Source organism: Capra hircus, chromosome 9 (genome assembly GCF_001704415.2).
Source record: "Capra hircus breed San Clemente chromosome 9, ASM170441v1, whole genome shotgun sequence".
Classification (NCBI taxonomy): domain Eukaryota; kingdom Metazoa; phylum Chordata; class Mammalia; order Artiodactyla; family Bovidae; genus Capra; species Capra hircus.
In genome coordinates, this window is record NC_030816.1 from 39822326 (window position 1) to 39847742 (window position 25417).

Genomic DNA, 25417 nt, shown 5'->3' on the forward strand with positions numbered 1-25417 from the left:
CTTAGAGATGGACAGCTGGGGCCACAGTGGGAGCAGTGGAAGTGGTGAGAAGCGGTCAGATTTCCAGTTTGAAAGTAGAGCTGACAGAATTTTCTAAGTGGGGTTGATATGGTAAGCAAAATAGACGAAAGGAGAAACCCTCGTTTGAGATAAGAAAGATTGTGGCAGGAAGAAATTTATATGAGCGAAGACTGGGATTTTGACTTGGGAGATACATATATATTTATATATATCCCTTAAAATCTGAGTAGGGATGTTGAGTAGACCCCTGGATAATAAACCGGAGTTTCAGGGAAGAGGTCCAAGCTGGAGATTTAAATTTGGAAGCTATTTACATACAAATTGTCTTATAAAGCTGTGACCTGGATAAGACTACTAACAGAGTAAGTAGTAAAAAGAGAAGTTTGAAGACAGGTCCCAGGATATTCCCATGTTCAGACTTATAGGATTAGAAGGGACCAAGAAAGGAGACTGCAAAGGATTACCAGTGAGGTGATGTGAAAACCTATTAAGTGTAGTGCCATGGAAACCAAATTACAGAGCATTTTAAGGAAGGAATAGTGATCAACATTTTGAATGTGTTTAATGGGTCAGTTAGGATGAGGCCTGAGAATTGGTCATTGGATGTAGTAGGACAAAGGTCACTAGTTTTTTGCTGTAGTGGGTAGAGGCAAAGGCCCATTAAAGATATCCAAGAGAAAATGCAAGAACTTCTTCTCGCTGCAAACTTAAGTAAATCTTTTTGAGTATCACCACTAAAAGAGGCTTCCCTGGTGGCTCAGATGGTAAAGAATCTGCCTGCAATGCAGGAGACCCAGGTTTGATCTCTGGGTCAAAAGATGCCCTGGAGGAGGAAATGGCAACCCTCTCCAGTATTGTTGCCTGGAGAATTCCATGGACAGGCTACAGTCCATGGGGTCGCAAGGAGTCAGACTCGACTGAGTGACTAACACACACACACACTGTAAGAAGTAGAAAAAACTGGGATGTTAGCTGGAGAGGGAGGTGGGGTCAAGGAGGGTTTATTTTTTTATTTTTTATTTTTTTTTTAATAACATGGGAGAAACTCCAGCATATTTATAATGCTGACAGGAATGTATAGGAGTGAGAGAAAACTTGATGCTGCAAGAGAGTCATTTGTGTTTTAATGCCCAGGAGAAATAGGATTTCATTGAGGACTCGGCCTCAGATCCTCTGTGGTAGCAGAAGAGAAGGCAGAGTAAATGGGTCCACTTAGAGGCGGCAGGGTAGATGTGGTGATTCTCTTCTGATGCTTCTCATTTCTCCATGAAGTAGTAAAAGTCATTAACTGAAAATGAAGATGGGGAGGAGGTGCTGACTGATGGTGGAGAGAGGAGAGAAGGTATGCAGTAATCCTCTAAGAGAATGAAAGACCAAATGGACTAGGGAAATATGGTAGAAATGGTGGCCAGCTCTAAGGACCCACTTACCACCTGTAGTCATAAATTTAAAGTGCGATCAGGCCACATGGTTGTTCACCGGTCACTTAATACTGGTCATAGGTGCCTGTAGGGAGAAGAAGAAGAACTGTAATTAAACAGATGGTGTTTTTTCCCCAGGCAAGTTCAGTGAATCAAGTAAGAGGCAAGGGAATTGATGGTATATGAAAATGAGTATAATGATGGAGCGTTCAGTCAAGTTGCCTGAAAGGGGAAAGGAAGGCACAAAGTCAGTGAGGAACCTAGGGAATGTTGTAGGACCAATGAATCGTAGGTCCTGATGGAATCAAAGGATTGCTGGAGGGGTTGGGAACCTAGGAGGAGAGTTGGAAAGCTGATTTGGTGCCAGAAGGAGGGGTCTTCAAAGTAGGGATTTCAGTGGTATTGTACTTATGGGCAGTGTCAGGTTCTCTGTTATCACCATGGGAATGAGTAGCTAAAGTAGTGGAAGATAGTCTCACTGAAGGTGAGAAGTTCAAGGCCAAGAGACTGGGAGGAAAAAAAAAAATCATCAACAACTATGATAGGACTGCAGTTAGAAAGGAGGATCGTGAGCTACAGTCTTCAAGGAATGAGAGGTGGCAAAGGAGGAACAGTAGACAGGTGTAACAAAGAGAGCGTTGGTGTAATTTCATGACCTGAGACTCAGAGCCAGAGGTTTTCAAGAAGAGGAAGGGAGAATGGTCTAGAAGCAGCAGTGTGGACCAGAAGTTGCTCACCCTCTGTGGGTCCAGTGTATGAGAGTGTGGGAAGATACAAACAGCCACCATTTGAGGGAGCATTACAGGAGGCAGTGCTTAATAAATAATTTATTGATCAACATAAATTAATGTTGGACAAGGAAATGGCAACCCACTCTGGTACTCTTGCCTGGAGAATCCCACAGACAGAGGAGCCTGGTGGGCTACAGTCCACGGGGTTGCAAAGAGTCGGACACGACTGAGTCCACACGCACAGAAATTGAAGTACTGCAAGTTAGGTTGGGGAATCCCAGGAAATCACAAAATAAAGTCTATTTGTTTACCACAGCGATCTAAGAAATTCTGGTTCCTAGGCTTTTTGAGTTCTTAGGGAAGTGGAGAATCATTGATGGTAGGAAATCACTGTTTACTAGAAGAAAATGTCCAGTGTTCATGGTGAGTGAGAGCTCTTCATCTGTGGTCAGTGAAAGTGGAAATCACTCAGTTGTGTCTGTGGTAGGATGAGTAAATTAACTTGATTGGAAAAGAGTGGACGCTAGAAATATTTCTGGTAATGGATTATTTGAGTGAGAGAGGCTCTTTAGCAGAGCCATCACGTTTAGAATTTGCCATTTGAGGACTTTCCTGGTGGTTCAGTGATAAAGAATCCTTTGCCAAGGCAGGTAACATGGGTTTGGTCCCTGATCTGTAAAGATCCTACATGCCTTGAAGCAACTAAGCCCATGCATTACCACTATTGAGCGTGCACTCCAGAGCCAGGGAACTGCAGCTACTGAAGCTCCTGCTCCCTAAAGCCTGTGCTCCACAACGAGAGAAGTGACTGCAGTGAATCAATAAACAAATGTTGTTTTTTTTCCTAATTTACCATTTGAAGGGCCTTTCTATAATGGATGCATTGTGATGATGCTGAGACAGATTTATCCAGACCCTTTCTTGGAGATGCAGATAATCAGCACAGAAATTTCTTTGACAATATGAATTTAGTTCAGTTTTAGCTTTCTGTTCTACATTTCTAAAATGTGGCATTTACTGTTTAGTGCTGATTTTTTTTAAAAATCACTATTAACATAATTTAAGGGAGATAGTGGGGTTTTTTTTTTACATTTTCACTGTAAGTTTCTCTCATTCTAAATCTAGATTTTACTTTGCTGGCGATGGACTTGCCCAGCACAGCCCCATCAGATCTTCAGCCTCAGCCAGTTACATCAATGATACAACTCTTTGGTTGGGATGATATCATCTGGCCCCAAGTTGTAGCCAGATACTTAAGTCATTTCCTACAAAATAGGTAAGTGTTTTTATTTCAGGTGTACACATTAAAATAAACTCACATTAGATTAGTTCACAAGGAAGGTGAGCATTTCCAAAATAAAAACTGATCTTTGCTATATATCCTTTCACTTGGACAGTTTGTTGCTTTTCTGTGTATCTACATTTTGACTGTATGAATAGTAGGAAACTTTTCTTAAAACAATGTTGCTGCTGCTTTGTCAAAATGGTTTTTACAGGACTGCCTTAACCTCCTCCTGAAATGATCTTTTACACTCACCATTGTGAAAGAAATTATACAGTTAATATTGCTAAATCTGTAAGACACTTTTATTATCACAGTTGTAGTTTAATGGTAGCTTTCCTCGGCCTCCCTGGTGGCTCAGAGGTTAAAGCATCTGCCTGGAATGCAGGAGACCCGGGTTCGATCCCTGGGTCGGGAAGATCCCCTGGAGAAGGAAATGGCAACCCACTCCAGTACTCTTGCCTGGAGAATCCCATGGAGGGAGGAGCCTGGTAGGCTACAGTCCATGGGGTTACAAAGAGTCGGACACGACTGAGCGACTTCACTTTCACTCTTCACTTTTCCTCATCACACTAGGTTTTTAAAGATCTGACTTTTGTGCAGCGATGAACAAAAGACGTCATCACCTTGAACTTTGATTTCCATGACTTTTAAGTGTCTGCATTACGTAAGAGATCTGAGGAACCCCAGCAGAAAAAAGTATACAGTCGGTAATAGAAGTGGCATAGAATAATCAGGGTGATTCAAATAAGAATATCAAGATAAGGGAAGATAAATACACAAACCTAAGAGACCAGTGTTGATCTGGTCGCAGCTGCCAGTCAGTGAAAATGAAGAGAGGTATTCTTCTTAAAAAGAAGTTCATTAAGCATAGTCATTAATCATTTTCTCACTAGCTTTCAGTTACACAGTAAGGGAGTTCAACTTCAATTGGATTACTTTTAGGATCCTTTCCAGCTTAAGAATTCTTTGATGACAACAAACATTTGTTTATATTATTTGTTAAATACTTGTGCTGAAATTATCTTGAAGGATTTGTTTTTAAAATAATATTGGTATGTTAGCAGCAAGGAAGGACTAACTGAAATGAAGCAACTGAAGTGAAATGCAAAGATGTTAAGTAGTGTTGGGAGGATGTATAGGTAATAAACAACCCATCTGAGTTCTGTTTTGTGTTCTCTTTTTTTATGAAAATGTGTATTCAGAGTATTCGAAAACAGTACTTTTAGAGTTATGATTTATGTATTTTTTAAGTGACTTAACTTTACATAACATTTATAATTAGGTTAAGACTATCCCCATCCTCTCTTATAAAATGATTAGAAATCAGATTAAGCCAGACCTTTGACTTTGTAAAATAATTTAAAAAACTCTTGTTCAGATATTATTTTGGAGTTCCTGGGGGGGGGGGTAGGGGAAAGGAAGGGATGGGGATTGGATTGGTTGGGAGACCCTTGTAGAAATGTATTTTATCTTTTTTCTTCTGTATATGGTCATGACCACTTCTCTGTTTTACTCTTAAGGGCCACTGTTTTTTATTGTGCTTGCCACTTCCTTCAGTATCATCACACAAAGCTACTTAAACCCCTTCCTTGTTTTTCTAATTTTAACCATGTCTCTCCCTTGGCATAAGTCGTATGTATGCCACCAGTGGAAAAAGGAAAATTTTTAAATTAGGGCATTATAAGTGAAAGCAAGAATGTTTGTCTAAAATATTTTGTGGTATCTGTAGTGTTTATTTTCAGCAGAGCATGTCTGCATTCGTGTTTGTAAGATACGGGAGACCAAAAACTGGGGAGTATTAGAATGTTTTATTTCAGAGTCTCTGTACTCAGGGAACACATTGTCAGGGTTTTGTTTTGGTTTCTGTTTTTAATATTCATCAACTTACTTTTACAGCATGTTATGTGAAGTACTCTCTTGTTCAGGCTGCGTATCTTTTCAAGCCCTAACTGTAAGATCATGGATCCGTTGCATTTTGCAAATGTATGTAAAAAACCTTCATGTGCCAGATGACTCATTCATTGATATAAACCCTGAACAGGTAGTTGGTAAGTACTGCAAGTGTTTTGCTTTCTGGATTGCTAAGTATGTTTAGAATTTCCTGTTTTGTTACATAAATTAATAGAAAAGATTTAAAAAATATATTTGTTTGTAGGTATTAATATGAACAGAAGTTTATTTCCATTTGCAGTCTGTTTCTTTTTTCTTGATATTTTCCCATTACTGTATATGACGAATTTCTCTCCTGTAAAGATAAAAGAACTTATTTCCTTGGAAGCTTGGAACAAAAATTTGCTCTTAGGTGACAAGCTATTTTTTTTACCTTGAAGAAACTGATCAGAAAAATAAAAAAGTGGAGGTAGGAAGTAAATAACCAGATATCATACTGTGAACACCCTATAAAGAAAAATATCCAATTATGAATAATTTCCTCCTTTTCCTTGTAACTTTTTTTTTTTAATATTCCATACTGTTCTGGTTGTCTGGAGCATATGCATTTTCCTTTTCCTAAAGCTGTGGTTTACGGCCAGTTGTAAATCTTGGAAAGGCTGGACTGAAAACATGCTCCACATTTACTTTTATATTTTATTTTATCACTTGGCTTTACATTAATAACTTTTGGGACTAGGATGTTCACAAGAAAATGTTTGTTTGTTTTTAAATAAAGCCTTCCTGTAGTGAGAGAAACTTAGCTTTTAATAATGTAGAAATTTTAATTTTAAAACAAATCATGTAAATTCTAAATCATTTAAAACAAACGAAGAATGCTCCATTCTCTGCTCTCCCCTGTGTGCGCGCATGCATGTGCTCAGTTGTGTCTGACGCTTTGTGACCCAATGGACTATATAGCCCGCCTGGCGGCTCTGTCCATGGAATTCCCCAGGCAAGAATACTGGAGTGGGTTCCTGTTTCCTACTCCAGTCGTGTGTGTGTATATGTGTGTGTGTGTGTGTACACACACACATATATATATAAATAACAAATTTATATCATAAACATAAATATAATTTATTTTGACAGAAAAGGACTACATGGAACAGTTGACTGAACTGACAAGGTTGCTGTTTAACCTGTCAGAAGTAAAGAATATTTTCTCGAAGTCTCAAGTTGAATATTTACCCATCCCAGAAGATCCTAAAAAAGCTCTTGTTCGGTTCTTTGAGGTACTGTTTTATTCATTAATATAATTGTCCAAATCAGTTACAATTATTTTTCCAAAAATCCTGAAGTGTTCATTATGTATTATGTTTTTCTATAAAATGAGTTATTTTAAACAGAATCATATTATTGGTTGCTGCTATTATAAAATTCTGGAGGAATAGAATTGTGAATCTAAGATAGAGCATATAATTCATTCTTGAGGACAGCAGAGGAATTACATTTAATGAAAAATAATAAGAGTAAAGAATGCCATATAAAAACCTTACTCCAAATCTGATCGGAATCGTAGGAGTATCTTATTGCTAAAATTGCTGGATAACCATAGTCTTCAGGTACTTAAATCTCCTTATATATGGTGCATAATAGTTCCAACTCAATATTTACCGCCCTGTAACAAACTGTAAATCTTACAGTAAAATTTTAGTGTGTATTCAGCATAAGCACCAACTACTTCATATCCATAACATGGTTGGGGCTTTAAAATCTAATCCATTCGTTTTGTCTCTGTAATAAATAGTCCCATTCAACATTTTACTTTTAATTATTAATTTTGTAGGGATCTATCTTACATGATAGTCTTTGTTTTATATCCTAATTGAGGTTGTTAATGTGCTTGGATTAGTGTTTTTGTAAGCTATTCACAGTAAAACTTGGTTTATTTTCCCACAGTGGTTGATATTAACTGCAGTGAAAATCATTACAACCCATAAGCTCTTTCCATAAATGTGAATTCTCCCATTGGTTTTCATTAAGTTAAAATATAATTGTAAAACAGTTAGAGATGTCATATTAATCTTAAAAATATTTCATAATGGTATAGTGAAAGTGAATATGAAAGTCACTCAGTTGTGTCTGACTCTTTGCAACCCCATGGTCCATGGAATTCTCCAGGCCAGAATGCTGGAGTGGGTAGCCTTTGCCTTCTCCAGGGAATCGTCCCAACCCAGGGATTGAATCCAGGTCTCCCACACTGCAGGCATGTTCTTTACAGGGAAGCCCAGGAATAATGGAGTAGGTAGCCTATCCCTTCTCCAGGGAATCTTCAGTATATGCAAATGTAAAATACACATGTCTCTGGAGCCTTTTCTTTCATTGTTGACTGAATCTCCATCTGTAATTAAACATCTTTACTAGGGACCATCCTGGACCAGAAAAGAATGTAAAAGTCAAGCACCCACCAATCATTCAAAGGCTCTCCTAATTTAATCCTATCCAACTTAATTGCTCTTTCACCACTCACTAAATTATAGTTATTCGCTAAATGCTAGATAGTATTAAGCGAAGATTTCTTAGGGACTTGAAGAACCAAAAAAACTAGTCCTTGATCTTAGTGAACTTTTACTTGTCTGAGAATACAAGACAGGCCCAGAGATTAAAATAATAATATAAGATAGTATATGATAAGTGCCAATTAGTTGATAGGTGAATCAGCAGGTTAAGAATTCAGAGCATCTTGATATAAGAAGTTTAGATTTTATTATGAACAGGTTTATACATTTTTAAGTAGGTCTGATTTGATCAAATGACTTAAAGAAAATTGGTAACAACAGAGTACGGAGTACATTAAAGGCTCAGGAGCACTAATGGTCAGAAACTAGTGGGATTTAGGAGGAATTGAAGCTTGAACTAGGGTATCTTTGAATGATTAGGAAATACTGTGTTTAACTAGAAGAATGATGACCTTAAGCAGAGATCATGATTTAGGATGGGGCCACAGTAGGTGAGAACCCCAATTTTAAACCTGTTTAGTTTGAAATTGTGTCAGGGGGTGCTCAGGAACCTCTCTCCCCCACCACATGTTATGACTCACAGAACTCAGCATATAGTTGTACTTCGGTCTATGACTTATCACAGTGAAAGTTTTCGAAGTACAGTCAGCAAAGAGAAATGGTACATGGGTGACATCTGGAGTAACCAAGCACAGCTTCCAAGATTCCTCTTCTAGTGATGTTACCCTGGACATGCTTAATTCTTTCAGCAAGGAACTGTGAGAGCACCTGGGAAATTCTTTACTGGGGGAGCTCTTAAATGACTTGAGTGCCCAGGGTTTTTTGGGGTTTTTTTTAATGGGGGCTGGCCACCTAGGCCGTTTGTTCAGCACTTTTAAAAATCCAGATTCTTAGAAGGAAAGCAGATTCCCAGCATAACTGTATTGGTTGCACAAACTGTTGAAGCACAGTGAGCCATTCTTATCAGAAAATGATGGGGAAAAAATATCTTAAGGTTCCAAAAACCAACCAAGGGCCAACCTTGCATATAAGCCTTTTAAAGATAGTGATATTGGGACCTGCTGTGTTAATTCTTCTTAGCAGAGAAACGATAGCATGGCATGAAAGTAGGGATAGTCAAGGCACTGAAAAATACACATCTCATAATTTGGAGAGGTTAAGGCTAAACTTAGAGAAATACTGAAATCTAGGGCACTGGTTTTCTCAAAAGTCTTTTCATAGACTTTTAGGAGTCAGTAATTTTCAGGGGTTCTGTGAGCTCAAAAGTATATAGCTTACCCTCTGCCTGCCATGTAGAAGATACTCAATGGAAGTAATCTTTCTTTCTGGCCAGTAAAAGGATTCCATTTCCCACCCCTTAGGATAGAAATTCTTAAGCCATCAAGGCAGCACTTCAGCTGTTCCCAGGTTATCTCATCTGTTTTGTTCATGTGGCCCTGAGAAGTTCAGGGTAATGGACAAAATGAGAATGCCTAAACGTAATACCGTGGTCTGGATTGCCCAAGATTATACTAGTAATCATTATAATTTTCAAGGCCATGCAATCACACAGGGGGAGAAAAGCCAGTTCACTTAAGAATATCACTAATGAAGCCAGAAAGTTATTGATTTTAATAAATTTTGACACTTGAGTACATGCCCTTTTTGTATTCTGCGAATGATGATAGGAACTGTATTTAAAGTACATTTGCTGCACACCAAAGAAAGACTGTTTAAATAAGAAACACTTATGTAATTGAGTTGCATGCTGAACGGACACCTTTATCATGAAAGAACAACTGACAAAATATGGTTATTCAGACCTGAGTATTTGGCAAATATTTTCTTAAAAATGAGCCTATCCCTTCAAAGAAAGCAACTTTGAAATCACTTCAAAGACAGCATTTTTGCTGCTGCTGCTAAGTTGCTTCAGTCATGTCCGACCCTGTGCAATGCCATAAACGGCAGCCCACCAGGCTCCGTTGTCCCTGGGATTCTTCAGGCAAGAACACTGGAGTGGGTTGCCATTTCCTTCTCCAATGCATGAAAGTGAAGTTGCTCAGTTGTGTCCAACTAGTAGCGACCCCATGGACTGCAGCCTACCAGGCTCCTCCGTCCTTGAGATTTTCTAGGCAAGAGTACTGGAGTGGCTTGCCGTTTTCTCTGAAGCTTTCAAGAAAATTAGAATTTTGGAACACTTAAATTTGCCACCAGGAGCTTGAAAACTTCTTGATAGTTTAAGACTTTTGAATAGCATTGGTGTTAACAAATGATGATTATTTGTTATATTAACAAATATGATTTTTAAAAAAGACAGTGAAATGTGTTGTCCAAATTGAGAACCAAAATTTTTCAGATAACAAGTACAGACTTTTTAGAAAGCATGCATGGGTGGAAAACATGCATTCAAAGCACTGGATAGACCAATGGCTTTTAATGTAGCAGAGTACAGAATATGCATTAAAGTGACTTTGGATGCCATATTACAACTGATGTTTAAGAAATACCACCTGTCAACTTTCAGTATCAAAAAGGAATCCCACAATTATCTGAAAAATTTATTAAAATATTTTTTCTTCTTCCAGCTACATGTATTTATGAGATTTAATTTGTTTTTATCTACAACATATTGCAACAGATTGTATGCAGAAGCAGATATGAGAATAACTATCTTTTATTAGAACAGACGTTAAAGTGATATGCAAAAATGTAAAAAAAAATCCACTTTTCAGTATGTTTTTTGGTTTGTTTTGGGAAACGAAGTTATTTTCACTAAAAATATATTACTTATAGTAACATGTTTATAATTTAAAAATATAATTTGAAATTTTCTGTTGTAATTCCTAATATCATAAATTTCAATGGATATAGTTCAAATAATATAATAATAAGCCCTTTAAGATCCTCAATTTTAAAGTGTATAACAGGAAACTGAGACAAAAAGTTTGAGAATTTCTGGTCCAGGAAAAGAAGTATAGAAAACCGAGGGCAGAAACCTAAATGGAAAAGGGGATTCGTTGAGTATATATCTTTTGTTCTCATCTGTTCACTTCCTAATCACTCAAGTTCACTAGGTTTCTTATCTTTTCCTTTATTCTACGTTTTATCATCAACATGGCTAACTTTAATATCACCTTGGATAACTTATCTTGAGTCTCCATTTCAAATCTTCTCCAATAGTCTCAGTGATCTTCACTTCTGCTGTCATCCATCCACTCCCATGACTAACCACTGAACCATGGCGTCACTTGGTGCATCTGAAAGTTCACTGACTGTCATCACTTTGCTTCCAACTTTTTGAGTGACTTCATCAGGACCTTCCTTTCCCTTTTTCCCAAGTGCAGCGTCCTCTGATGGTCTCACTTTCTTCTCTATCTACCTTAACTAAACCTCCTGGAGGCCTCATTTCAACTACTCTTAACCGACATACTCAAAGTCTCCCATCCCTGTCTTTTGGTTACAGCTCTAAACCTTCAACTTTGGATCAGTATAACCACCTGGTTTCTTTCCTTTGTCTAATCTTCTGAGAGCTTCAGGAGAAAAACCGCATAACCATGTATACTGGTGCCATTCATGGTCCAGTTTGGGTGATTCAAATTCATTGCAAGTTCTCAGTAGTGGCTTAGAAACATTACTACTGTCCTCAAACCTCACCCATCCCTAGCCAGTTTTCTCTTGATTCTTTTTGTGACTTCTCAGCTCTTGCTTATTCTCACCTTGTCACAACTAGCCTCTCACGTATTTACCTTCTTCTTCTGACTTCATTATTATTCTTTTACCACCTCATCTCACACTTCTCTGCCTCCCCGTTTTACCATTTCTACCCTTTGTGCCTTTTTTTTCCTCTGAGAAAGTTAAGCTGGCAACTATTGGCTTATAAACAAAATTCTGAGGGAAAAATCAACTCAAATCACAAAGCTGAACTTTATTTATGGAGGTCTGACTTGTAAGAGTTGATTAACCTCACCAGTAGGTCTTTTTTGTCAAAATTTGCGGATTTAGAATTCCCAGTTATGTGGTAGAAATATGGTGAGCCATCTGTTTGGCTCACCTAATGCCTAATAGGAAATTTGTTTATAAGCTTCTTGTATATTAGTTCCATGTGTCTTTAACTAATACTCTGCTGATTCATAATTATTGGTGAACTGATTTTTTTTATTCTTCCTTTAGCCTTTATTTTAATCATAAAAGGCAAGATAATTCTTTTTTCTGGATTTTAATTGCTGTGAACATTTATTGGAAAATTAAGGATGAAGGCTTAAATGTAAGGAATATGTATGTGTGTATGTAGAAAGAGAAATTATCTGTATTTTTCAAAATCTGTATTGTAGAAAACTTGGAATGCTAAATCATGTTTTTTCTTATTTATAGGCTGTTGGTATAACTTACGGGAATCTGCAGACATTTTCTGATAAATCTGCCATGGTCACAAAGTCCTTAGAATACCTTGGTGAAATATTAAAATATATAAAACCTTATTTGGGGAAAAAAGTTTCCAGTGCAGGGCTGCAGCTGACTTATACGATGATGGGTATGTATTCCTGACTTTATTAAAACTTCCCTAGACTGAACGTATGGTATCATGATGGATAGGAATATACTGATACACTGGCTAAGTCACTACTCTCCACACAATCTTAAGAATAATCTGAAAGACAGTGATTTAGTTTAAAGTAATTCATGTTGACTTTCAAGTGTATCTATGTCTTGCCCTACCTCCTTTCAGAACTTTTCTTATGTTTGGTTAATACTAAAATTAATTATGATCAATACAAAAAACACACCAACTCCAGCTTGCTACAGATATAGTCTGTTGTAAACCATTCACATTGTGAATGCCTGCATAATTAAAATGAACCTTTTCCCAACACTTATCTATGCTTTGTTAGAATTTAAAACTTCAGAAAACCGTCACTTCTTTCTATTTTTTATGGTCTGCTCTGTATGAAGGAGGTCAGGAAAGGATTTATTATAGTGCTAAAAGATATTTATGCTTCAAATCTTGTTTCTCACAATGTTTTCTCCTTTCAAAAAGAAAAGAAATCTTCTTCTGTGTCTGCGCTATAACAACAGAGGTCATCCTTCTTTAGGAAGTCAGTAATTTGAATATCTTTGTTCACTAAAACCTTGTTGCTAACCAAGAATAGGAACTGGATAAAGAGAAATGAGAAGGATTTCCTTAGAAGTTTTTATACAGAATTTAAGTTTTTTTTTTCTTCTCTGTGGCCAAAACCTTATATCTCTTCCCTTTGATCTTGTGAACATATGAATAAACCTGATTTGGGCTGTCTGAAACCTTTTATCTTTGTTGTGAAAGATAAAGGAGAATGTGAAAATGTGTAAATATTGATGATGTAGGATGTAGTGAAAGCAGTAGTAGCAATTTGGTCATTTTAATTTTAGAGCAAAATATAAGTGAGAATTTATTATAAATTTAACTTAGTAAAATTTAGATTAACATGTATTTCAGCATTTAGGCTTATAATTTATTAGTTGCTATTGGATTTTTGCCAAGCTAAATGTATGATTTTAGAAGGATGTCTTTATTTTACAAAATACATGATTGTCTTATCAAGAACTGCAAAATCATTTGGATTGGTGATATGTAGACCTGGGACATTCTCCTTATGAAGAACTGGGGGGGGGGCTTTGTTTTGTTACATGCTTGATTTTTTATTTAATGGCCAGTGGATATGGTATTTCCCTTTGTCTAGCCCTCAGAGTCTGGGAATAGAGTACACTGCTATAGTGTTGCCCATTTAGTCAGCAGAAATTAGGAACAGATGTCTTTTACAGGGACACAGGTTTAGAAGAAAACAGAGAAAGAGCAAATACAAATTGTTGCGAGTTGGAACCTGTTTCGGGTGTGTTGGGATGTCACATCACCTAGAGTGAAAGAAAATTAACCACCTAAACCTCGGTAGTTGGTTTACCTGGCTGGTTCCTCCCTGGGGATAAATGCCTCTACTGTTCAGTTGCACTGCTGCTAGTGGAGGCACTAACTCTTGACAGCATCACTCCAGACTAAGGCATCTGGGGTCTTAATTGTCTCCAGGTAATTTCTGAGAAGGCAGGATTGATCTCTCAGTAGTGTCTTCAACTTTCCTTCCCTTTATATCCTTTTTTTTCCCCCATTCTTTATATCTCTGGCTTTTCTGTTTCCATGACTTTCCTTTTGATCATGTTTCTCTCTTGGGATCCTTCTTCCCCTTTGATCTTTCAAATTGAAATTCTACACATGACCCTTTACTGTCCAGCCCAGGAAGACCTGCTCTCCCTAACTCTGCTTCACCTGTCCTCTTCTGACTTTTTTTTTTGGTAGCTTTCCATTTATTAGGATTATTTGTGTACTTGATATGCCTCCAGTAAAATTTAAACTTGCTTATGGTTAGTGGCCTTATCTTATTATTCCCATCATCTTGTTGTATTCTCAACAAATAAAAACATTTACTGAGTGTATATCAGGCACTGATTTGGGAACTGATGATATAGTGGTTAAAGAGATCCTCCAGTGTAGAGGATGACATATATTAACTAAATATCTCTGAAACTTAATAACCTTAAATATAAATCTATTTATTTATACACTATGTAGTGTATTTTGTAGTGTTACAAAATGAGCAAAGTTGCTTTCTGTTAACTACATCTAAAAATATATAATGATCTCAATTGTCTTTTTTTTTAAGGCTTAATATATACACAGAATAGAAAATAAGTAAGAACTCTTATATACATAGAGTAGAAAATAAGTCAGAGAAGGCAGTGGCACCCCACTCCAGTGCTCTTGCCTGAAAAATCCCATGGACGGAGGAGCCTAGTAGGCTGCAGTCCATGGGGTCGCAATGAGTCGGACACGAATGGGCGACTTCGCTTTCACTTTTCACTTTCATACATTGGAGGAGGAAATGGCAACCCACTCCAGTGTTCTTGCCTGGAGAATCCCAGGGACGGGGGAGCCTGGTGGGCTGCCGTCCGTGGGGTCGCGCAGAGTCGGACACGACTGAAGCGACTTAGCAGCAGCAGCAGAAAATAAGTAAATACATAAGAATTCTTGTGTTGTGGCTTTCAATTGTGGAAATATATTCCCCACAGTTTTCCTATATTTTCAGCTTTATCAGTAAGTAAGTAATAGTTCTTGGTGGTGGTTTAGTCACCAAGTCGTGTCTGACTGTTGCGACACCGTGGACTGTAGCCTGCCAGGCTCCTCTGTCCATGGGATTCTTTAAGCAAGAGTACTGGAGTGGGTTGCCATTTCCTTCTCCAGGAGGTCTTCCAGATCCAGGAATCGAATTCAGGTCTCCTGCATTGAAGGCAGATTCTTCATTGACTGAGCTACAAAGGAAACGAAAGTGAAAGTGAAAGTCACTCAGTCCTCTCCAACTCTTTGCAACCCCCTTGCAGTTCTCCAGACCAGAATACTGGAGTGGGAATAGTTCTTAGCCAAGAAAAATACTTGGTTTCTTACAAAGCTACTCTGTGTATTGAAACCTTTTCCAGTTTTTTACTTAAAAATTTTTTCCTTTGCATTTTCAGTTCCACACGCCCTTGAATGTTCTTTCCTGAAACTTTCAATTAGGGGCTTGATAGCAGTAAAAAAAATGTATCATCTCTACGTTCTATGAACTCGAAATTTCAAGTCTTCGTCAGTGTTATAACCATTGCAGAAGATAAAATACGAGGGTAGATGAGGCATTTTCAGTTGGAAGGTCCTTGCTCTTTATAAGTTAATACCTGTGTGACACTTAAGAGTGATATGAATCATTTCAAATGTGGGTGATGATGACAGTTCCTCTTACCAGTGTATTAATGTGTTTAGAATGTGAGCTCTTCTTACACTGCTGTCATCCTCAAGATTTTCACCTACTGGAAAAATGAGCAGCAGGCCAGCGTTATTTAAAATATTGCTAAGTGAGCATTGTGTTTCTTATGATTGATTATTGTATTTCCTTTTACAAAAGATTAATGTTGCTGTTTGTTCTTAGAAGTGATTATTGGTTGTTGTTTTTTTAAAAAACTATATTCATCTCTAAGCATATTTTTGTTTTCCTTCAGAGCTTGAATTTTAAACTTTCTGTTTTATGGAAATGACTTTGAATTTTATCTTTTTTGCTTTTCTAAGATGAAATAAAATATAAAAGTTTATGCAGCAACTGCTGTTTGGATAAGTGCTTAATGATCTCCTTTTAAACTAATATTTTTCAGTAAAAGAGGCCTCAGTAGCAGTAATATACTCTAAAAGGAAGTATATATCTGCCGTTAATTACTTTATTAAGCAAAAAGTGCTCATTTGTTGTTTTACCATCATTTAATATAGCAGTTTTTTGACAGACTCCTACCATTAGGAAACCATAATATAGTTCATGTAGTAAAGAAGTCCATTTCTCTTCTTATAGAATCAAAATTTAAATTCAGTGTTTGTGTTAAATAGCTAGAAGTTATAAAAACTGAAGTTCCAAGAGGTTAAGTGATTGCTTCAAGATGTTACAGCTAATCTTTTTTTCTACTTCAACAATTAAATTTAGTGATCCTTCTTGTGGCAAACTGGGTTCAGACAGCCTGTAAATGTAATTTAAAATATAAAGAAATAAGACTATCAGTAAAATTTATAGTAGCATGAAGAAGCCCAGGGAAAAGTGAATATATACATAAAAGCATAATATATGGTGTTACAGTGTTCTTAAAGTTGGACTGCAGATTGGCCTCTGAGTTTCCTAGCAGCCTGAGCAAAGAGAGAAAGAGAGAGAGATCTGGCTAATTGGAAGATTCAGTCTATAACTTCGCATAATGTATAACCACACGTTGTGTGTATGTATTAAATGCCAGTTAGTTGCTCAGGAAATGTATGTTTTTCTTGGCCCAGAATTCTGAGACAGTTGCCTCTTTAGTGAAATACTTGGCATATGTCTTTTGACTGTTAATACATGTTTCTTCCTATTGCCAACTTTAACTTGGTCCTCTGTGTTTTAAATATACTTTTTTTTTTTTTTAACTGGAATGACAAAATTTTCTGGTTGGAAGATAACCATAATTTCTCTTACCACTCCTCTTTGTTAGGAATTCTAGTTAAATCATGGGCACTGATCTTTGCCACCTCTAAAGCCCAAAAGTTACTATTCCGGATTATAGACTGTTTACTGCTGCCACATACAGTATTACAGCAAGAGAAGGAGCTGCCTGCACCTATGTTGACTGCAATTCAGAAGAGTCTTCCTTTGTATCTCCAGGTATAGTAAGTGTGACTGCTTAAAAGGAAAAGGAAAAAAAAATTGACGCTTGCCTTAAAGCAGTTTACTAATTGCAGATTTCAAAACCATACATTATATTCCTAATGTACATTTGTGATGATGTATTTCCACTGAACAGGTTTAAAATTCTTTTGTGTTGAGCTCTGAAAACAAAGATGAAAGAGGCAAAACCTCCACTCTCAAGAAGCTTAAAGTTGAGCGAAGAGACTGACTAGCATAGACAATCCAGCATTTGCTCAGTATTTTCCTCAGAGGCCTCCGCTCTCTGTCAGCCAGACTGGCCTGAAGAGACGCAAGAGAAGATAACTGCAGTGAAGAGTATTAGGTGTTAAAGAGCAAAGTGGGTAGGACCTGAAGGACTGTTCCTATAAGAGGGAACAGCATGTGGAGAGCATAAGCTATAAGAAAACATGACTCATGGGGAAAGGCAAAGAATTCTTTTGTGGCTGGAGGCTCATACAGGAGGAGCCACATAGTGAAGAGTTTTGTGTACTTAAGAAGTTTGGACTTGCTCTTGTACAAGGGGAATGTTGTTGGATTGTGAGCAGAGAAGCGGGAGAGACATACCATATTTACGTTTTAGAAAGGGGATTCTGGTGGCCACATTTAAGCTTGTGAGGAGGTTAGATTGGAGATTTGGAAGGCAGGGGGTAGTTCATTACCTGAAAGTATGGAACTAAGGCAGTGGGTACAGAACACACAGCAGGTTTTAGAAATGTTTAGTATCACCGGTCACAGAGTTGCTGAGTATGAGTGTTGTAGAGCAGCAAAAAGAAATAGAATACTTCTTAGATTCCATGGTGGCTGCTTATGTCAATAGTTGTGTGGAGTGCTTGCCCCAGCGTGGCTCTCTGATACCAAAACAGTTCACATAATAAGAATTCTTATAAACTTCCTAAGTTAAATTTGTTGAATTATCCATTTGGCAGAACTCACTTGGAGCTATATCTTTAACTTCTTAAAGGTATAAGCTCTTCTCATCAGAATTTTTTTTAAAGTATTCATTCATTTTTTAATCTTCTGATATAATATGCTTTTCCTCAAACAGAGCATGAAAGAAATGGGTGGGGGAGTCCACTGTTTTGTTTTTTGCAGTTGTTGTTTAAGCGCTTGTGTTTTAACAGGTTTGTACTCTTTTTCATTAGAAATAAACTTCCAAAATTTCTTACTGGACAAATACCATTTATAGTTAAAATAGAGACATGACAGTCATTTCTGATTATTTCTCTGGAAAAACCACATTGTGAAATCACCAAGGTACCAAATTGTAAGTGAACTTTTAGAGCATAATTTGTTGCTCTGTTGGTGATTATTTAGTAAAATGCAATCTTCAGTAATATTAGCAGAAAAATTTTTTTTTCTTAGGGTGTTGATTTTTTTGTAAGTATCAAACACTGCAATCCATGTGAAAGTATCTCATTAACTCTATAAAAATACAGTGGTTTAAATCAATAGACATAAGACATTGTCAGTTCTGTTTGACCATGAATTTATCAAACTCTTCTCTAAACCTGTTTCTCCAGCTGTAAAATCAGAAATATAGCACTAAGTCAGTGAAGATGTTTTTTGAGAAATTTAAGTGAAATAATGAATACAAAACATGTGGCACAGTGCTGACATAAAAAAACCTCAGAATCAATTGTCATTATTCCGAGTCTTAATCTTCTGCATTTCTCTCCTTTTGTTATTTTTATTTAAAAAATGTATTATGTTTCTTAACATTGAAAATTTTTTACCATAAATTTTATAGTCTTATTCAGATAAAATGACCAATACCATAAGTTTTAAAGTAGACCTAATGAGGGTGGGATGATTTGGGAGAATATCATATGTGAAACGGATTGCCAGTCCAGGTTCGATGCATGAGACAGGGTGCTCAGGGCTGGTGCACTGGGATGACCCAGAGGGATGGGATGGGGAAGGAGGTAAGAGGGGAGTTCAGGATGGGGAACACATGTACACCCGTGGTGGATTCATGTCAATGTATGGCAGAACCACTACAATATTGTAATTAGCCTCCAATTGAAAAAAATGAATTTATATTTAAAATATAAAATAGACCTAATGTGCTCAGAGTCGGACACAACTGAAGCGACTTAGCAGCAGCAGCAGCAATGTGTATTTTATAACATTGTAATTACATATATATTTCATTGATGAGTGTGGTGGTGAAGTTTTCTGAAGATGAGACCCAGAAGAGAGCTTCATCTGTCTTCTTACTTTTCTCCCCTGCTTCCTCTGGTGTGCCCCAAATACATGTGTTCCGTTAGGTACCATTACATAAGTTAACCAAACTCAGCTGTGCCCTGAGCTTCATACAAACATTACCTGTTGATTATGGAAGGTGTTCTTGTTGACTGTGTTAAGTTACACATTCTGATATATAAATATCAATGCTGGGGGCAAAATTAGTAATTTCCTAATTTTTTTTTTAAACTTTATCTTTTAGTATGTCTTTTTTTTTTCCTCCTGTAGGGCATGTGTATTGTGTGTTGTCAGTCTCAAAATCCGAATGCCTATCTGAACCAGTTGCTGGGGAATGTTATTGAGCAGTACATCAGGCGATTTCTTCCAGCCTCAGCTCCTGTCTTAGGTCTTGGACAGCATCCTGTTTTATTGGCATTGAAAAACTCAGCCAGTGTTCCACCGATGTCATTGCTAAAGAAATGCATTGCCCATGTCATAAGGTACATCTAAATACTAAGAATAAGTGGTATTTATAATGTATTATTCTCTATTAAAAACAGAATAGTTTTTTATTTTCTCTATTAAATGATAAATTTCTCTAATAATTTTCTGTATTAAAAAAATAACAATAGTATTGGCAACCTGTAGGATTCTGAGTTTAGAAACTTTTTTCCTGAGAAGTATCTCAGAATTTATCAGAATGACTTGGCAGCCTAAGACAGCTCTTTAAATTGTTTTCTCTGAATTGTTTGTTTTCTTTGTATTGCTATTATTTCTCTTATATATGTCTTGCTGCTGCTGTTTAGTCACTAAGTTGTGTCCAAATCTTTTGTGACCCTGTGGACTGTAGCCCACCAGGCTCTTCTGTCCATCTGGGAAGCCCATATATGTCATATATATATATGTGTGTGTGTGTGTGTGTATGTATGTATGTATGTATGTATGGGAGAAGGAAATGGCAACCCATTCCAGTATTCTTGTCTGGGAAGTCCCATGGACAGAAGTGCCTGGTGGGCTACAATCCATGGGGTTGCAAAGGAGTCAGACATGACTTAGCAACTAAATAACAACATGTATATGTATTATTTTTTATCAGTTAAATACTGATTGAATTTTGTACTGTACAAAATGAAGTAATTATAAGAGATAATTCAGTGAAAAGAAGAATGCTAATATGAAAAAGGAAGCAATATGAAGTCCTTTTTCTTTTAGTCTTCTCTGTCTTAACTTTTATTATTAGGCAAATGAATCAGTGAAACTTAGGTTTTCTACTGAACTCCATATCTTCTAACTGCGACATTAGAAACCACCTTTTGTTTTTCTGTTTTGGTCTTCATGAAGTATTTAGCTTCATATGAAATTAGTTTTTAAACTTTTAAGATGCTATGGTGATATATATTATTCTTAGTGGTTTTTTTTTCCTGTGTTTTTAATGATCTGATATCTTTAATATCCTAATATTATCTGTCACCTCACATTACAGAATTCCATGTCTGAGATCTGTTCTCCCTCTGACTTTCTCTGTGTGTTCGTAGTGTTCTGTTACTCAGGTTTGAAAGCTTCATATTCTTTGTTTCCCCTCCCTTTTCAACCTTTGGCAAATCATTGTCTCCTTCCTTTTTCACATCCCTTTTTTATTATATTATACCTACACTATAGCCAGAGTCTCATAACTAATTTCACTGTCTCTAGTCTTAATGGCACCCCACTCTAGTACTCTTGCCTGGAAAATCTCATGGACGGAGAAGCCTGGTAGGCTGCAGCCCATGGGGTCGCTAAGAGTCGGACACGACTGAGTGACTTCACTTTCACTTTTCACTTTCCTGCATTGGAGAAGGAAATGGCAACCCACTCCAGTGTTCTTGCCTGGAGGATCCCAGGGACGGGGGAGCCTGGTGGGCTGCCGTCTCTGGGGTTGCACAGAGTCAGACACGACTGAAGCGACTTAGCGGCAGCAGTCTTTTCTTCCAGTCTCACCCAAACAATTCCCCCAGATTACTTTTCCTAAAATGTTTTTCCAGTATGACACTTCCTTGCCTTCAAACTTTCTTTGTTTGCTGTCCATGATCTGTCACTTAACTTTCCCATATATATGTCATCATATACAAACCCTAATGGTACTGGTTTAATTATCACCCTTCCAAAATACTTCACATTTCCCTATATCACAGCTTTGTTCAGACCATTTTCTCCATTAAAATGCTATCTACTGGGCTAAATACTCCTAGGCTTTATGAGACCTACACCTAATATCTCAGTGTACCATGACTCTTCTTTCCTTCTTCTGGAGCCATGTGCTCTGTATAATTCAGTTCTCAGAATCATGATAGTTTTGCCTAACTTGTATATGAATTTTGCAGCAAGATTATAGTACTCTACCACTGTGTTTGAGATATTGCATAGGTAATTTTAGTAAACCAAATGACAAGTGTTGAAATGAAATCAAATCCTTAAGACCTTAAAGCTGTTAAAGTCCAGTGTTTAGGACCCTGGCTACTTTCCTTGACTTTCCTCTCTACTTTGTATATAGTGAAAATGTTTTTCTTACTGTTTCTAGTTGAAGACCTAAACAAGTAGCAATTCCTTTTTCTTTTTTTCTTTTGACACTCAGGAAAGACATAGAAATTGTCTCCTAAGACTTCCTCTATTCCAAGCTTCTCTACTATAATTCCCTAGCTTAGGACTCTCTCTACTGAATTCCCAAGAATTCTGGGGTTATCTTCCAGAGCACCTATCACACTATAATTGTTCTTTTCTTCCTTATCTAACTTTTCCACTGGACAGTGAGCCATTGCTTTCAGAGACCATATTTTACTTTCTTGTTCTTAGATTTGTACCAAGCACACCACATACTCAATGAATGTTTGTTCTAAGCATTAGAAATTTAGCATTAAACAAAACACATGAAACAATTGACCTCAAAGAATGAATGAATTTTCTAATATGTAATATTTGTTGGAAGTCATTGTATGGAGTAGAAATGATGAAGGCATAGTTCTGCCTTTAAGGAATTTATAATATTTAGTGGTTTCTGTGCCTCATTTCGGCAAATTATATCTCTTTGCAAAGTATATGTAGATGTCTGGTTTAGATTTAGCTATATTTGACACTTTTTCATATTGTCTAGACTCTTTAGAAACTGTGCAATTTCCACTTTGCATTTATTCATGTAAAAAAGTACACTGAACACCTTCTATGAGTTGAGACCTGTTCTAAGAGGTAGAGACATAAAGATGAGGCAGGTGAGTTATCTTTATGACCTCTGAGTTCAAATGATAAAAGTTGTCCTGCTTTAAAAGAAGATATTAAACCCTCAATTACCTCTCTAATTCTTTTATTTCATAAGGGAAGGATGGATACAGGTTGGAATGGAAAGACGATTTCTAGTATGGTTTAGTTGGAAAAATAAGACTCCCTTTCAAATCCATAGATAAATGGAGAGAATCTTTATGCAAAGTCAAATTAAAATGTGTCATTGAGGAGCTCATAGGGGAGATCAAGCTTATATTAGAAAGGAAAAAATTTAACAGATTTTTATTAGATTTTGATTGTTTAAGATCAGTTTCCTTCATATTTAGTTTGTATCTGTATTGTGCTTTGGCCTTTATATCATGCCAGTAGGATGTACAGTCATTGCTTCAAAAATCTTAGGTTGGAAGAAAATATGGTAAAATATACATAGTTTTTAAAAATTGTGCTTTATGGATTTCAGAGATAAAATAGGCCATCATCTTTCAAGTGTATGACATTTGATTCTGCTCTATTGAAACTTTAAAGAGAAGGAAGAACAAAATTTTGCTTCTTTTCAGGAAGTCCTACTTTGAGTTTAAAGGATCCTTGCTCCCTCCTCGCTTGGCATCCATTCTGGCCTTCATCCTCCAGCTTGTTAAGGAAACTAACACTGATGTTACTGAGATTGAACTCCTCCTCCCTGGAGTATTAAAATGCTTGGTGCTGTTCAGTGAACCTCAAGGTTAGTTCATTTAAGAGTTTGTATTTGTTATTCTTTTATGTTCACAAATTAAGAAAGTATTCAATTCTATCAGTTAAATTGACAGTTATGAAAATATATGGTTATTTCATATCAACTTAATTTTTATCATGGCTAAAGAATGAACTCCAGCCAGTAGCTGAGGTTGGGTGTGATAAAATGGTTACAAACTGACATGATTCAGTCTAGTTTTTTTTTTTTTTCTCCTCCCAAATAGTTGATTTATGTTTATTTAATTTTTGTTCAATTTGTCTCTGATACTGAATGCAACTTGCTAGATATCAAGTGGTGAGGGGGCAGCCTACTTTCTCCTATTCTGGATTCTGCTTAATATGTAAGCTGATCTGTGGGCAAACCTGTAAGTACATGTTGATCCTTTTGTTTTCAGTCTCATCAGCTTACTGCCTGTGATCACTTAAAAATACTATTTATTTAGTCCCTGCTGTGAGTAGCAGGCCTTAACAAGCTTATTGGGAATATGCAGAATAGTGGCTGTAGTTCTATCCTGAAGGGATTTTTAGTGTAAATAGATGTGTTGTGTGTGTATTTGTCATTATAATGTGATCGTTTGGGGCAGGCTTCTCAAATGCTTCTACTTAAGTACTTCTAACTACTGTGATAAGTGAGTACAGTATATATCCTAAAGAATACGAGGGCAGCATGCAGAGTGGCAGCTAAAAGCTCAGACAGCTCTTTGAAATGTTCTGTTTCATCTCAAAAATTTATGCATGTTTTGTTTTAATCCATGTTATTTTGATATTTAAAAATGGTCCTCTCTGCTTCCACGCTTGGTTCTGTGAAAAATGTTGTATTATGTTAATGTAAAATACTCTTACTTGATAGTAACACCTCTTCAGTAAAGAATATCCAGAGATAGATCCCAGACTGTTCTTTAGAAATTTTACCTTCTTTAAAAACATTTGCATGCTTTAATTTCAATGAAAGTCTGTTGTACTATACAGTACAAAATTTGAGACAGAGCAGATAGTATGGCATTTTAGCTAGCCTGTTGTTAGTGAGTATAATATTTATCATGAAGAAGGTCAGGTTTGTGGAGGAACACAGATGTGTGTGATTGGCTCAGAGAAGATTCCCTGACTCTCCTTGTAGTCTCTGTGTTTTTGAAGGACAGTTTGTAAAATTGTAGAAAGTTAGTGTTATGCCCAAGAATATTTCAGTGTTTACCCAAAATACCTGTACACAAGAGCTTGAGTTCACTTTCAGCATGGTGACATGAGAATCTCTGCAGCCTTGGTCTGCAGAAAAACTGGTGAAAATTGTTTAAAAGAAAGCATTTAAATTCTCTGGAAATGGTCCAAAAAGGGTACATAACAAATGGAGAAATTGTCTACTGAAGCTTGGTAGGAACAGCAAGTCTTTGATATTTGAACCAAGACTACTGCCTTCTCTCTTCCTATCTCAGAGGCATGGCAACTCTGATAAATTAAAGAATGAGGGTTCCCTCTCCCTGCAGCTTCCAGGAGGAGGGCTGTCTTCCTAAGAGAGGCAGAGTATCAATGTTTCTCATCCTGCCTCATAGCCACCTGATGGTAAGGTTATATTCCAGGGGAGTGTGGGTGAGAGGTGAGGCCTTCATTCTTCCACTCAGCTCCCACTTGTGAGATGGGAGCACTATACTGAGTGTGGTATCAATGAGAATACTGGAGTGTTGATTGTCCTTGCTGCAGCTTAAGGTAAAGTTCCTCAGTCGTGTCCGACTCTTTGCGACCCCATGGGCTGTAGCCTACCAGGCTTCTCTGTCCATGGGATTTTCCAGGCAGTAGTACTGGAGTGGATTGCCATTTCCTTCTCCAGCTTAGAGGTAGAGAATTTATACCAAGAGGATCTGTAGCTAATACCCCTCCTTCCACAAGCATGCAGCACCTAACGTGGGTATGTTGGTCAGAAAATATTGGGCACCATGATCTCTGTCTCCAGCAACAGAACTTCACTTCTGAATTTTGCCTGAGAGTGGGAAGGGGTAGGAGAAAGCCATAGGACAGATAATTCTGAATTTCTCCCAAAGGAACAAATTTCATTTACAACGAAATGTGAAAAAGTTCAAGCCTGAGGGTGCTGTCAGAAGCAGTGGAGTTTGTGGTTAAAAGGTAATAGGTAGGAGAAAGATAGATTTATTAGAGGTGTAAGTTAATCTGTAGGTCAACT

The 25417-nt window shown here is 37.1% G+C and overlaps 1 protein-coding gene across 4 annotated transcripts in view; it reads left to right on the top strand.

Annotated features, from left to right (window-relative positions):
• The window catches only part of MMS22L (MMS22 like, DNA repair protein), a 122117-nt gene that overhangs the window by 85793 nt on the left and 10907 nt on the right, over positions 1–25417 (top strand). For 3 of the 4 annotated variants that reach the window (XM_013966474.2, XM_018053137.1, XM_018053138.1), the window contains exons 16-22: positions 3299–3449; positions 5355–5506; positions 6480–6622; positions 12200–12359; positions 16883–17052; positions 19549–19760; positions 23070–23233. In XM_013966474.2, coding sequence (XP_013821928.2) covers positions 3299–3449; positions 5355–5506; positions 6480–6622; positions 12200–12359; positions 16883–17052; positions 19549–19760; positions 23070–23233 — 1152 coding nt within the window. The remainder of the gene's footprint in view (positions 1–3298; positions 3450–5354; positions 5507–6479; positions 6623–12199; positions 12360–16882; positions 17053–19548; positions 19761–23069; positions 23234–25417) is intronic. The other variant, XM_018053139.1, reaches the window with a different exon arrangement.